Source organism: Rhinoderma darwinii, chromosome 1 (assembly GCF_050947455.1).
Source record: "Rhinoderma darwinii isolate aRhiDar2 chromosome 1, aRhiDar2.hap1, whole genome shotgun sequence".
In the NCBI taxonomy this organism is placed as follows: domain Eukaryota; kingdom Metazoa; phylum Chordata; class Amphibia; order Anura; family Rhinodermatidae; genus Rhinoderma; species Rhinoderma darwinii.
The window spans coordinates 42,281,568-42,296,821 of NC_134687.1; the positions used below are offsets into that span (position 1 = coordinate 42,281,568).

A 15,254-nucleotide genomic window follows, 5' to 3' on the forward strand; every position below is an offset into this window, starting at 1 on the left:
ATACACTCCTCTGTACAACGCCCAGTTGTCTATTAAGAAACTCATTAGCATAAATCTAAAATTGCTCGTAACTTGCTAAAAAAATTATAGTTTTTCAAAATAAAAACCACTGCTGTTATCTACATTACAGCGCCGATCAAATTATGCAGGAGATAGGGCACTTATAATCTGGTGACAGAGCCTCTTTAATTTAATGGTGCCTTCCCTAACATGGCAACACATAATCCACCTCGAGACAATTTTCCTATGTGGCCTATCAACGGTATATCGGCTTTCTAGTAAGAATTATCCTACCATTAACATGCCAGCGTAGCAGTTTAAGGACAGCTGTAATCCATTTCATCATTGCATACCTATGTTTTTGTGGTTTTGCCTCAAACAAAAAACTGGCTAAAAAAAAACAACACAACCGTTCCCTTTTGCAACAGACACCAGTTGGTCGATTGTCGGTCGATCATTGTAAGCGATGATGGCCAGCTTTAGAATTCTTTGTCAGAGATCTTCACTCAATTTAAATATGCCTAAGGGAATTAACCGATCCATATTGTACCACCGCTTGTTGTTCTGGAATGTTCTTGATGGTAGTTACGGACTCCTCCATTGTGATTGTGTACCATGTCAAAAGGTATTTTTTATCTGAACACCTGTAAAGGTGTTGTCTCACCACAAATAACCCCTCCATCATTGGAGCCACCGTGACAACCAGCTTATCGCTGAGGGTTTGGCCAGGATCAAACAGCTAACAGCTTATTTTGGGGATGCTGCAGTCAGCCGGGCAACACCACTGAAGCTGCCGGTCTGGTGGGGAAATGTAGTTTTACATATGTATTACATGGACAGCCCTAGTCCTCCAGAGCGAGAGCCAGTGCTTGTTAGCGGCTCATCGTTTGGCTTGTAGGAATGTCAGTATTAAGTTAGTTTGGCCCTTAACTCTCATAAGGACCCCACCTGAGTATGGTGCAGTAATAGAAGCAGACACAGTACAGTACTTGGCGGTTACAGTCTCTAGTACTTAGTCAATGGTCACACTTGCAGGTAGTGGTGACACCCTGAGTACAGGACTTACGCCAAAAATGGTGGATACACACAACCTCTTAAATCACACCCGTCGGGCTCTCTCTGTACGTTCCCCAATCACACTGGACACACTGACCACAAAGTATGCCAAAACACCTTTATAGTCTGGCTTTACCCTAGCACAGAACCAGATAACTTCACTGAGACATCAACTGTTGGAGTGTAGAGCAACAGGAAAACAGTTTAAGTGCACTGCGGTGTAAGGGGTGTGGAACAATGTCCAAGTTCACTTTTGTGGCTGCAATCCCTTAAAGACTCATAGAGGGGTTTCCAAGTAGGGGACTTCCTCTCTGATGTCCATGTGCCCTTATTTAGCCTATGGACAAGGGTTCTCCTGATGGGACAACCCCGTAAAATGTTTTCTCCCAATACATAGCTGCAACAGCAGATAACTTACAATCTTTCTTGTTCCTGTCCACGTATGATGTCATAAAGCCGCAAGATTTGTTGTGCAGTCTTTTTTGGCAAGTGAGGGGGGCATAAGAAAATTCTGTACAGCTTGGAGAGACAAATATCGTACAGCAAATAGAACTTCCTCTGATTACTTGTAGGTAAGTGGTAGTCACCGAGGCAGGAAGTCAGGTGGTTGCTAGGTAATTTAATTGTTGGAATGCAGTTTCTACAAAGTCCCTCAGCTTTAAAACGTCATATCTGTCTCTAATAAATCAGTTCAGACTACTTGGCATAAGCAGTGACGTTTCCTCACAATAGTAGATGTTTCGATTTACAGGGGAGTACATTTATCCTTTATTGGTGGGGACATGTACTGTCTCTCTCAGCTTTTCAGAGTTCTCATACAGCAGTCTGCTATACAATGACAATGGGTGACAGTAGTAGTGCCCCTATTCCTCTAAAGTAAAAACAATACAGCCTGTATTCACTTTATCTAACGTTAGGTATCATTCTTGATTTATTTAATCAATGACATATTCCGTCTATTTATATTCTGGGAAATTCAGGTCAATTAATGAAAATCACGATACTGGTACAGAAACTGATGATATTATCTCATGTGAGGAATGGAAAATACAGGTATAACTTATGAAATAGATTTAGACAGTGAATACAATTGTTACCATTGTCAATGTGTATATTTATATACTGTATGTGGATCTGCTAAACAATGTATTCATAGAATAGAAAGCTGCATCTATTCTGCACCATGACGGACTGGGATTTGACTTCTGTATCGGTTTTAAGATAAACTAATTCATCATACTGACATATAAGCAGGGTTGGATTTGCCTATAGGACGGGCCAGTCTTAGGAACGTGCAACCTTTTACCTCATATGGCTTGGGACATGAGGCTTGTGACCACCACAGATCTTGCATTGTTATTAGACTATTTGTTATTTGGTCACTGAATGTTGGGGTATTTACATTGTGTGTCTTTACAACTTTGGCACTGTACAGTATATTATTTTGGCTGTATGGAAGTATTATTTGGCTAATGTATGGCACTGTTATTTGGGCACCATACTTATTGTCATTTAAACTTGGGCACCGTATGGTATGGTTATTGAAACACTGTATAACAGTGCACCAAAGGGGGGAGGGATGCCGACAGAAGGTACAACACAGGGCACTATACAGTATAAGGATGCCCCTTTCTATATGAAGGCCTGTGCCTATAGGCAGTCCTGGGGCTACAGTCTGCATTCATACGTAAATTACTGTATGCACATTTATATGTTAATTAGGTGGACACACAAAAAGGGACAAGGGGGGGCATAACTAGGAAACACTGGGCCCCATAGCATACTTTTTACTGGGCCCCCTCCCCTCCCCTAGGTGCTACACCCTTAGTAGATAGTGCTCACCTGTAGACTGTGCCATACAGCCCCCCCTGTAGACTGTGTTATACAGCCCCCCTGTAGACAGTGCTATACAGCCTCCCCCTGTAGACAGTCCTATACAGCCTCCCCCTGTAGACAGTGCTATACAGCCCCCCTGTAGACAGTGCTATACAGCCTCCCCCTGTATACAGAGCTATACATCCCCCTGTAGACAGTGCTATACAGCCTCCCCCTGTAGACAGTGCTATACAGCCTCCCCCTGTAGACAGTGCTATACAGCCCCCCTGTAGACAGTGCTATACAGCCTCCCCCTGTATACAGAGCTATACATCCCCCTGTAGACAGTACTATACTTCCTTCCTGTAGACAGTGCTATACAGCCCCCCTTGTAGAGTGCTCCCCCTTGTAGATAGTGCCATATATTGCCCCCCAAACAGATAAAATAAAAAACATTCTACTTACCTAGGCCCCGTTCCCACGATGAACGGAGTTGCTCCACAAGTCCAACGGGATCCTTGCATAGGCCGGCGTGATGCAGTGCCGTCATCACTGCTCTGTCATAGTGTTCAATAGTATCTGCGTTCTAAGGACGCAGATACTATTGAATGTGGTGTCACTACCACTGTATCAGCCATAGCTGCTGCTAGCGGAGCTATCGGCATGGTGGAGCCCCCTCATGCCACGTGCCCCATAGCAGCCGCTATGGCTGCTCAGTGGTAGCTACACCACTGGTGCCAATGTTCTACTTTATTTTGTAAGAGCAGGCAAACATTTTAAAGCCATACATGACTTAAAGGGGTTGTCCCACAATTATCACCTATCCGCCAGGACCCCCATCGATAGGACCCCCACCGAGCGCCAGAATGTGGGTCCTGAGCCCCCCATTCCTCCTCACTGCACCCCTCTCCCCAGCAGTAAGGAGGAGCCTCAATGTCTACGGGACTGATGGAAACAGCCGATAGATGACTATTCCCGCACAGATAAAGACTATATAGTGGTGTGATAATCTATTGTATTTGTTCCTCCTAAGGGCATGACCAGATGTGGCGTATTTCTGCAGACACTGTCCGCATCAATGCCGCACATAATCTGCGTTGCAGATTCTGTTGCGGCTTTGCCTAAAATGGGCATTAAATTGATGCCCTTTCCCTAGTAAAAGTAAAAGAAATTCATACTTACCCGGCCGTTGTCTTGGTGACGCGTCCCTCTTTCAACATCCAGCCCGACCTCCCTGGATGACGCGGCAGTCCATGTGACCGCTGCAGCCTGTGATTGGCCTGTGATTGGCTGCAGGCGTCACTTGGACTGAAACGTCATCCCGAGAGGCCGAACTGGAGGAAGAAGCAGGGAGTTCTCGGTAAGTAGGAACTTTTATTTTTTTTACAGGTTGATCTATATTGTGATATCGGAAGTCACTGTCCAGGGTGCTGAAACAGTTACTGACGATCGTTTAACTCTTTCAGCACCCTGGACAGTGACTATCTCCTGACGTTGCCTAGCAACGCTCCCGTAATTACGGGTGCACACACGTAGTCACCCGTAATTACGGGAGCCCCATTGACTTCTATGGGCCTGCCCATGCTGTAATAACGGCCCGTGATTACGGGCCTTTTTACGTTAGTGTGCATGGTGCTTCAGTCTGGCTGTAGACCTAGAAATACATAGGTCCAGCCAGAATAAAGAACTATCATGTTCGTAAAACCAATACGCTACGCAGCACACATAACATCTGTGGACTTCATTTCGGAATTTTGACTCTCCATTGAAGTCAATGGAGAAATTCCGCAATGAGTCCGCAACAAGTCCGCCTCACGTCCGCAACAACCAGTGTATGCTGTGGACACCAAATTCCGCACTGCAGCCTATGCTCCGCAGCGGAGTTTTCCACAACGTGTGAACGAACCTAACTAAAAAGCTGTGGAAAGCAATGGAGAAACGTGTACGCTGCGAATTTCTGCAGCAGACTGTCCGCAGCGGAATTCCATAGCAATTCCGCCACGTCTGGCCATGCCCTAAGCAACCATAGAATAATGTAATTGTGGCTAATAGCTAGGCCGAGTCCATTAGGGCATACTGAGCCTAAGGGCTTGTCCACACGTAGCGCAATTGCTGCGTATTTTCCGTCCGGAATTGAAGATGGAAAATACGCAGCAGAATACAGTAGCAGCATAGTGGGGGAGATTTAACAAATCTCATCCACACACTGCGTAAAATTTCAGACCAGAAATTGACCTCATGTGCGTATTTTTCGTACTGCAGCATGTCAAAGTGCTGCAGAAAGTGGACTGAATTGCTGCGTTTTTCAGAGGAGATGTCACCATGTACCAGCATTGAGAAAAATGCAGAAAAATACGCATCATTTTCAGCAGTAAAAAACGCAGGAAATAATGCGGTTTTGCCGTAGCGGAAATTCTGCGGAATTGCTGCATACATTTCCTGCAGCAATTCCGTTACGTGTCTACAAGCCCTTAGGCTCAATGCACACGATGCGTATTATGTGCTGTTTTGCCGTGCAGATTTGCTTGCGGCAAATCCGCAGCGTAATACAGTACCAGCATAGCTAATGAGATTCCAGGAAATCTCATGCACACGTTGTAATATTTTTCGGGTCGGAAATTGCGGTGCGTATTTTAAAATCTGCAGCATGTTAATTTATCTGGCGTTTCCACTTAGAATTGTATCTGCCTAGTGCTGTAGAAAATCGCAGCAAAACCTGCAGCATGAAAACGTGCCGAAAACGCATCAAAATGTAAAAACCGCACTGAAAAACGCATGATTAATTTTTTTCCTGCGAATTTCCTGCGTATTGCTGCGGTTTTGGTTCGTATTTTCCGCAGCAAAATACACAACGTGTCTATGTGGCTTTACAGTTCTGCGAATACCACTGACATCATGCTGACTGATCGAGATACACTGTACAGTAAAGTAATGTATTATTATAACATCGAGCTCCTTACTGTTATTTTGTCTTATAGGGAACGCTATATAAACTGCTGTAAGGTACCTATAGATTAGACTATTAAAGCCTGCTGAGACTTATGCATACTGTATGTTACTGTACATATAAATGATGGCTATAAATGTGTCAGGCCATGCTGGGACTTACAGTTCTACCACGTCTGTCTGACTGCTCCTATACACATATAGTCTATATAGTAATGTGATAAAATAATGTATTTGTTTCTCTTACAGTGCATACTATGTAATAGCTGAATAATGTAATGGCTATAGATCAGGGGCTAGTAGGACATGCTGGGACTTACAGTTCTATCAATACACCTGACTGCTCCTACAGAAATATATCATAGGTATTATTGTTATAATAGATATTCCTTTAAGAACCCTTTACTGTCACCCTCTTTTACAGGGCACACTATATAAAAAGCTGTAGGATGTAAATGTGACTATAGGAAGTTATTGGGCTGGCTGGAACTTGTAGTTTTACCATAAAAGAAGACATCCCGCTATATGTCCCTGCAGACACTGACACCAGTATAGAAGATAGTTATCACCCCATTATACAATGCCGGAACAATAGTGCTATATACAGTTACTCTTGTCATTCTGCATTTAGAAATCTTTTTCATTGCCTTCTCCCTATGAAGATGAAATCTTTTACTGGTGATATTGAAGTGGAAAATACCAGTGATCTTGATAGGTTCAGAAGGTTTCAGGTCATAGGCAGCAAAAAATAGCCGCACACAGTCATACAATCTGGGCACAAAGTGGGTGTTGAGATGGAAATGACCAAGAAGCGTAACAATGTGACGGTTTTAGAGGTGGAAGAAGCTTTGTGTATGTGCTTGTTGCAATAATGTCATTACTATATAAAACCTGGATAAAACATGACTGATGGAGACACTTTTATGTGAAGCAGAAATAGCCCAGCACTGTGTGAGGAGGGGGTGGAGGACACAGCTGGCCTTAAGGCATCAATAAATGTCCTTCATATCTCACTTGGGGCTGACTGCATCTGGAGTGACGTTCTAGCTGTGTCCTAAGGAATTCACTGCCACACACCAGAGCCACAAGGCAGGTCTTTCTCATTGTGCCTGGTACCTTCAAAGAGTTAATGATTAGACTGCAGCAGAGCAGACTTGGAGGCAGAATGGAAAAGAGTCTGTAAAATGCGCTCCAGAATGTGGATGCAACCTGGACTTTTCATGATGGATGGCTATGAGTCCAGCAAGTGTTTAAGAAAATTGCCCAAGAGCAGCTGAAGAGTGTCAGCCCAAGGGTGTGGATTGCAAGCTTTTGGTTATAATAATGTATAAGGAGGCACAAGGATCTGGAAGCTGCTCTGTCTCCAGCTGCGCTCTTGCACCCAGCTGGGTTGCTTTCTGCAGCTGTGCCATACAGACAGCACTGAGCATAGACTGCAAGCTCTCCAGAGAAGAAGACAACGCCGGGGGCTAGAAGAAGATTGCTTCACATGGAGGGTGCCCATCCTGCTGCCCATTCCACCAGGGTGGCACTATGGGTTCTGTGCTTTCCCTTTTTCTGCTTGGAAAGGAGTAACACTGCGTAAAGTATCCAGAGATGGTAATGAATATAAGCCTTCTCCAAGAAGTGCAGCAGAGAAGGGAACTGGTGGCAGGACAAGTAGTCACAGGGAGTCTTCTGTCCCTTCTCATCTTCTGGACCCTTTTTGGTAACATCTTGGTATGTACAGCTGTCATGAGATTCAGACACTTGCGTAACAGAGTAACTAACATTTTTATTGTGTCTTTAGCTGTCTCTGATCTTCTGGTAGCCCTCCTGGTGATGCCTTGGAAAGCTGTAGCAGAAGTTGCAGGTCACTGGCCATTCGGAGGGTTCTGCAACATCTGGGTGGCCTTTGACATTATGTGCTCCACAGCTTCCATCCTGAACCTGTGTGTCATTAGTGTGGACAGGTACTGGGCGATCTCCAGCCCTTTTAGATATGAGAGGAAGATGACCCAGAAGGTGGCAATGCTGATGATCAGTGCTGCTTGGACTTTGTCTATCTTAATTTCATTTATACCAGTTCAGTTAAACTGGCATAGAAATAGGAAAGATATTCCAACAAAGAATAACCAGACTGCAGAAAATTGTGATTCTAGCTTGAATAGGACGTATGCAATTTCTTCCTCCCTGATCAGTTTTTACATACCTGTAGCTATTATGATTGTCACCTACACCAGGATCTATAGGATCGCACAGATCCAGATCAGGAGAATATCAATCCTGGAAAGAGCAGCTGAACATGCCCAAAGCTGCAGGAGCAACCGTGTTGACTGCAGAAACCACCATAATAGCCTGAGAACTTCCATCAAAAAGGAGACAAAAGTTTTAAAAACACTGTCTGTGATCATGGGGGTATTTGTGTGTTGCTGGTTGCCATTTTTTATTTTGAACTGCATGGTTCCATTCTGTGACAGGTCTGCTGCAGATCCCAAAGCTGGACTTCCCTGTGTCAGTGAGACCACATTTGACATCTTTGTCTGGTTTGGTTGGGCTAACTCTTCTTTGAACCCTATTATCTATGCTTTCAATGCTGACTTCCGCAAGGTCTTCTCCAGTCTTCTTGGATGTGGACATTTGTGTTCTACCACCCCTGTAGAAACAGTCAACATAAGCAACGAACTAATATCCTACAACCAAGATACTATATTCCACAAGGATATTGTGACAGCCTATGTCAACATGATACCCAATGTGGTGGATTGTATAGATGACAATGATGAGAATTTTGACCGCATGTCTCAGATTTCACAAACCTCTGCAAACATTGAGATGGCCACCAGTTCCATGTGTGACCTGGATTGTGAAACAGAGATTTCACTTCATAAAATTACGCCTTCCATGCCAAATGGATTCCATTAAACAGTATCTCTTGTTGATCAAGTCATGTCTGGTTATAGTGATATTATCATTTGGTGCCATCATTCATTCCCTTACATTTGAAATAAGAAAGTTATGATGACACTATGGTATACGTATATTAAAGTTATGTGAGTGTTCGTGTGTTGTATATACGGGGACAATATCATTATTTCATTAATATGTATAAGAACTAGACCTTGGTCTAAGCACTTTACTGAGATCCAAGCCCATCTAAGCCAACATGTTGGCAATACACGGGTCATGGTACCACACTCCCAGGTGTCCTATCTTTAACGTATGGTCTTACTAAGAGTGGTCTTATATATATATGATACAGCAATAGCTAACATCTCATTGGGGGCATTCATGAAAGTGGTGCAGAAGAAGACAAGTGATGTTGTCCTTGACACGCAGCCAGATGTCTTCCTTTATCTACTAGCCCGGTCCGCCTGTTATCTGATTGTTTGTCATGGCCAGCACCATTATTTTTATTTGCACTTCTTTTTATATTATTGCAGCCTGAAATAACATCCAGCTGCTCTGTAGTAAAACCATGATGGAACCCTTAATATATTTTATCTGCTTTATTGTCCCTCCAGATGCCATCAAGCTTCACCGTTACTCAACTAACAAGCAGGTTATGTAAGACCAAATGTTATATAAATGTAAAACCTAAACCGGATTCCCATCTGCTATTGAAGGGGTTAAACCGGCTCACAATAAGGCATCCACTGCTATAATCACTCATTGCTGTCCGTGAGACGGAGTAATCCTTCTGTAAAGCTGCTCAATGTTTCTAAAACACATAATACCAAAAAAGCAACTCATGATACAAAGCCCTATATGCTGCTTGTGAGATGTCCACAGTGCCCAACGTGTGTAGCAGAACATTACCAGCCCTACCCCCACCCCAGCAGAATAATACATACCCTACATTGATGTCTGTAGTGCTCTACCTCATAAAGGTGGTTGGTTTCATTGCTTTAATGAATCAAGTGCTCTTACGTATAACGATATAGATATAGTTACTGTGAATACAAAGTAGTATGTTATAAAGTCTATGTATTTATTTTCTATATTTATTGCATCATGGTATTATATCGCTGACTGTAACATTAAATATAACATTTTATGATTTACTTTTTAATTTACGGTTTATACTTTTTGCACTTTATATAAAGTGCTACTGTGTATGAGAAGCATTCATGTGGGATGAACCAGTATTTAATACAAGCTATCCATTAAATGGAAACAGACAGTGGTATAGCTATAGAGGGTACAGAGGTCCTTGTGCCTGAGGGGGCACAAAGGTCTCTTTCCCAAATAAGAGGGCACTAGTACCAGAAATGGCTGGGGGTAGATAAGGGGCACATGTACTGATTTTGCACTGGAGAACTGGAACTTCAGGCTACAAACATATTCTGCACTTGCATACTTGTAGTCATGAATATTTGATAGAGGGTAATTGAGTTCAGATCAATAGGAATTGGGGTCTGGGTTCTGTGCAGGTCAGGGAAGTTCTTCCATTGAGTGTGGTTTGTACATTTTATGCTGAATCTGTCAACCCTCTTAGCACCAAAATTAAGTCATTCAACTCTCTAGAACGGTTGTGGCCAACTTGTGTAAAACTCTTACTACCAGCATACCCTAACAGCCAGAGGCTGTCAGGGCATGCTAGGAGTTGTAGTTTTGTAACAGCTAGGGAGCCATGGATTGACGACTGCTGCTCTGGAATGTCATTGGTGGAAACTAACCGCGAGAAGCTAATAGTAGACCATTTTTCTACCTCCACTATATTTGCCGGATGGCACTATGCATTAGGACTGCACTCATTCTACTGCCATCCACAAAGCTCAGATTTTTTCTACTTACCCCTTTAACTCTAGGTGGTTTCAATTTCACAGAATGGGATAAACAGAATAGCCGACATTTATAAAATCCTACATGATGAATTTAAAGTCTATAAATAAATATATTTTTTTTTTAAATAAAACAGCGTATCATTGTGATTGGTGCAACTTTCTAATTACTTTTTATTAAAAACAGTTTTTACTTTTTCAGATAGTTATGAACTTAGATATGGTCGATAACAGCTCGATCCTGCGTGACAGAGACACGCAGGACCTGCTGTCACTGAACCCGTCAGTGCCGCTGACCTGACGGATTCAGGTCTCAGCGCTAGATACAGCTGCTCTGTATACAGGATAGAAGAAGCTGTATCGCAAAAAGTAAAAATTATTTTTATGAAAAAGTAATTAGAAAGTTGCACCAATCACACCGATACACTGTTTTATTGGAAAAACATTTTTGAAAAAAAGTGTGCATAGTCTTTAATGTTAAAATAATTGTCAGTACTTTTAACAAATTTAGCAAGTTGGCGCACATATGGCACATCTTCATCATCATATAGGCCAGGTTCTTGATGTCACTAAAATGCATCAATATTTATACTTATGTAATGCAACATTTCACTTTCTTTACCTATACTCCTTTCTTAGGGTCAGTTCACACTGAGTTTTTTTATATGTTTTTTTGACGCGGAAACCGTGCCGGAAAACGTGCCAAAAAACGGCCGACAATGCCTCCCATTGATTTCAATGGAAGGCGGAGGCGTTTTTTCCCGCGAGCGGAAAAAAACGGCTTGTGGGAAAAAGAAGGGACATGCCCTATCTTCGGGCGTTTACGCCTCTGACCTCCCATTGACATCAATGGAAGGCAAAGAAAGCGTATTTTGCGGCGTTTTTTGCCCGCGGCGCTCAAAAACGCAGTGAAAACTGCAGTGAAAATCGGCGTGCAGGCAAAGGAAAATCTGCCTCAAAATTCGAAACTGAATTTTGAGGCAGATTTTCTGTGAACCCAACCTTAGAGAACCTGTCCTAATACATGCTAAATTATTTTAATGCTGGTGTAAATACATAATAAATTCGGACCCAGTGATGGGTACTTGTTTTGGGTGCATTTCCTCTAAGATGTGAGTTTGACCTGTTCTATTGCTAATGTTAGTCTATGGAGCCGCACGACTCTCCGCTTGTTCTTTTGCACCTCATACACCAGATGATGCTAAAATCTCCATGTCATTTTGGGGATGCTTAGCATAACTAGACCTTCTCTTCACCATTATCAAATACTGTGCATAGCCCTGTTACCTAATAGTCTACCTGCCATGGATACAGGTCATGACATAACCATACTGTAGGTTTGATGCCTGGACGGAAAGCCAGTTTTGAACCAGTGGTTCTCATAGTTTTTATATCACTTTATTCTAAAGGCGCAATTTGGGAAAGGGTCTATGTCATTTACAGTCTGTCAATGGAGAGAGTAGTAGAGGTATCATGGTGGCTATTAGTCCCTCTGTTTTCTCCATTGATGGAGTACAGGCAGTGCTAAAAAAAAATACCTGAATTTTGAAATCACTAGGAAGAGAAAGGTTAGGGAATTAAATTTTCTCGCTGCTGTCTCTAATAACCTTGATCATTTCCCACCCATAAAAATGGGGGTAACAGAAATACTGTATAATTGATATCTGATACTCCAATTCTCTAGTTTATAACAAAAGGTTCACCAAGGTTTGTTTTAAAGTGAATGTTCACTGTTTAACGCCATGTTGTTTTTAGGTCCAATATTCTGTGCTGATTAATTTCTTAATTTTCATGCACTTCAGAAAAAGTTTTACCGCATGATGCGGGGTACTCCTGAAGCCTTTGGCTGCAGGGTATCGATCGGAGACCAATACAGAAGTATTGCAGTGTATTATAAAAGTGATCAAAAGATCACATAGTGAAGTTCCCTACGGGGAGCAAAAAAAAGTAAAAAAGAGTTTAATAAAGTTTATAATAAATAAATAAAAGTCCCAAGTAAAAAAAACTTAAAAACCCACATTTTCCCCTTACAAAATACTTTATTCTGAAAAAAAGTAAAAAGTTACTCATATTTGGTATCGCCGCGTCCGTAACGACCCCAACTATAAAAAAATTGCATTACTTAGCCTGCACGGCGAATGACGTAAAAATGTAAATAAAAAACAATGCCAGAATTGCTGTTTTCTGTTCATCCTGCCTTCAAATTTTTTTTTTTATAAAAACAGTCGCATCTACTCCAAAATGGTGCCAATAAAAACTACAAGTTGTCCCGCAAAAAAAAAGCCCTCATACAACTGTGTCAGCAGAAGATGATAAAAGTTATGGCTCTTAAAATACGGTGATATAAAAACAAATAATTTAAAATAAAAAAGTGTTTTTACTGTGTAAAAGTAGTAAAATGACTATATAAATTTGGTATCGCCGTAATCTCAACGACCCGATGAATAAAGTTATTGTGTTATTTATACCACACGGTAAACGGCGTAAATTTAAGACACTAAAAAGCTTGGCGAAATTTCAGTCTTTTTTCCTATTACCCCAACAAAAAAGTTAGTAAAAGTTAATCATTAAATTATAAGTACCCCATAATGGTGCTACTAAAAAAAACAAGTCCTTATACAGCTATGTCGACGAAAAATAAAAAAGTTATAGCTCTTTGAATGCGACGATGGAAAAACGTAAAAAATTGTTTCGTTATTAACCCCCTCCCGACATCCGCCGTATAAACGCAGTACTATTAGGGTATGTGCACACACACTAATTACGTCCGTAATTGACGGACGTATTTCGGCCGCAAGTCCCGGACCGAACACAGTGCAGGGAGCCGGGCTCCTAGCATCATACTTATGTACGATACTAGGAGTCTCTGCCTCGCTGCAGGACAACTGTCCCGTACTGTAATCATGTTTTCAGTACGTGACAGTGGTCCTGCAGCGAGGCAGGGACTCCTAGCATCGTACATAAGTATGATGCTAGGAGCCCGGCTCCCTGCACTGTGTTCGGTCCGGTACTTGCGGCCGAAATACGTCCGTCAATTACGGACGTAATTAGTGTGTATGCACATACCCTTACCACACCGCCGAGTGCCAGCTGTATGTTACAGCTGCCACCCTGATGTAACTGCCAGGACCGGAGCTAGCCTCCGATCCGGCCGATTAACCCCTCAGATGCTGCGTTCAATAGAGATCGCAGCATGTGAGGGATTTGTAGCCACCGGCACCTCAGCAACGTGATCGCTGGGTTGCCGGTGGCTGCAATGGCAACCAAAGGCCTAATACTGGCCTCCCGTTTGGCCAGCAATGGAAGCCTCCTAAGGGCATGCCCAGACGTGGCGGAGTTCTTCCGCCACTGTCCGCATCAATGCCGTATAGAATCTGCGTTGCAGATTCTGTTGCGGCTCTGCCTAAAATGGCCATTAAATTGATGCGGACTAGCCATTGCGTATTGAGGGGAAGAGGGCTTCCCTTCTCTCTATCAGTGCAGGATAGAGAGAAGGGACAGCCCTTTCCCTAGTAAAAGTAAAAAGAAATTCATACTTACCCGGCCGTTGCCTTGGTGACACGTCCCTCTTTCGCCATCCAGCCGGACCTCCCTGGATGACGCGGCAGTCCATGTGACCGCTGCAGCCTGTGATTGGCTGCAGCCGTCACTTGGACTGAAACGTCATCCTGGGAGGCCGGACTGGAGGAAGAAGCAGGGAGTTCTCGGTAAGTATGAACTTCTATTTTTTTTACAGGTTGATGTATATTGTGATCGGAAGTCACTGTCCAGGGTGCTGAAACAGTTACTGCCGATCGCTTAACTCTTTCAGCACCCTGGACAGTGACTATTTATTGACGTCGCCTAGCAACGCTCCCGTAATTACGGGTGCACACACGTAGTCACCCGTAATTACGGGAGCCCCGTTGACTTCCTCAGTCTGGCTGTAGACCTAGAAATACATAGGTCCAGCCAGAATGAAGAAATGTCATGGATGTAAAACCAATACGCTACGCAGCACACATAACATCTGCGGACTTCATTGCGGAATTTTGACTCTCCATTGAAGTCAATGGAGAAATTCCGCAATGAGTCCGCAACAAGTCCGCTACACGTCCGCAACAACCAGTGTATGCTGCGGACACCAAATTCCGCACCGCAGCCCATGCTCCGCAGCGGAATTGTCCGCAACGTGTAAACGAACCCAACTAAAAAGCTGTGGAAGGCTATGGAGAAACGTGTACGCTCCGGATTTCTGCTGCGGACTGTCCGCAGCGGAATTCCAGAGCAATTCCGCCACGTGTGGTCATGCCCTTAAAGTCTTCCGGTACCATCGGCAAGATGGCGCCGACTCAGCTTCCAGCTCAGAAGCTGAGCCGGCGTCATTAGCAGTGGGTGCCCACTGTATGTTACAGCGGACACCCCGCTGTAATGGCAGGAACTGGAGCTAGTTCTGATCCCTGCCATTAACCCCTTTGATGCAGCGATCGAAAGCGATCGCCGCATCTTAGTGGTTTGTAGCAAATCGGCAGCCTGCCCTGCTACTATGGCAACAGGAGGCCTAACAATGGCCTCCTATCTGATATTAGGGAAGCCAATTAGGCCCTGACAGGAGGCGGAGCCTGATCAGCTTGCTGTCAGTTAACAACTGACAGTTCTAATACATTGCACTACATAGGTAGTACAATGTATTAG

The 15,254-nt window shown here is 43.3% G+C and overlaps 1 protein-coding gene across 2 annotated transcripts; it reads left to right on the top strand.

Annotated features, from left to right (window-relative positions):
* The first annotated feature begins 6,719 nt into the window (after window positions 1-6,719).
* On the top strand, window positions 6,720-9,823 carry DRD5 (dopamine receptor D5). Of its 2 annotated transcripts, XM_075849100.1 has the most exons (2): window positions 7,447-7,536; window positions 7,607-9,823. In XM_075849100.1, the coding sequence occupies exon 2, from the start codon at window positions 7,639-7,641 to the stop codon at window positions 8,719-8,721; it is 1,083 nt and encodes a 360-aa protein (XP_075705215.1). In that variant the 5' UTR covers window positions 7,447-7,536; window positions 7,607-7,638; the 3' UTR covers window positions 8,722-9,823. The 2 variants fall into 2 exon arrangements, with proteins under 2 accessions (XP_075705214.1, XP_075705215.1); XM_075849099.1 differs by having other exon boundaries at window positions 6,720-9,823.
* Window positions 9,824-15,254: the final 5,431 nt, after the last annotated feature.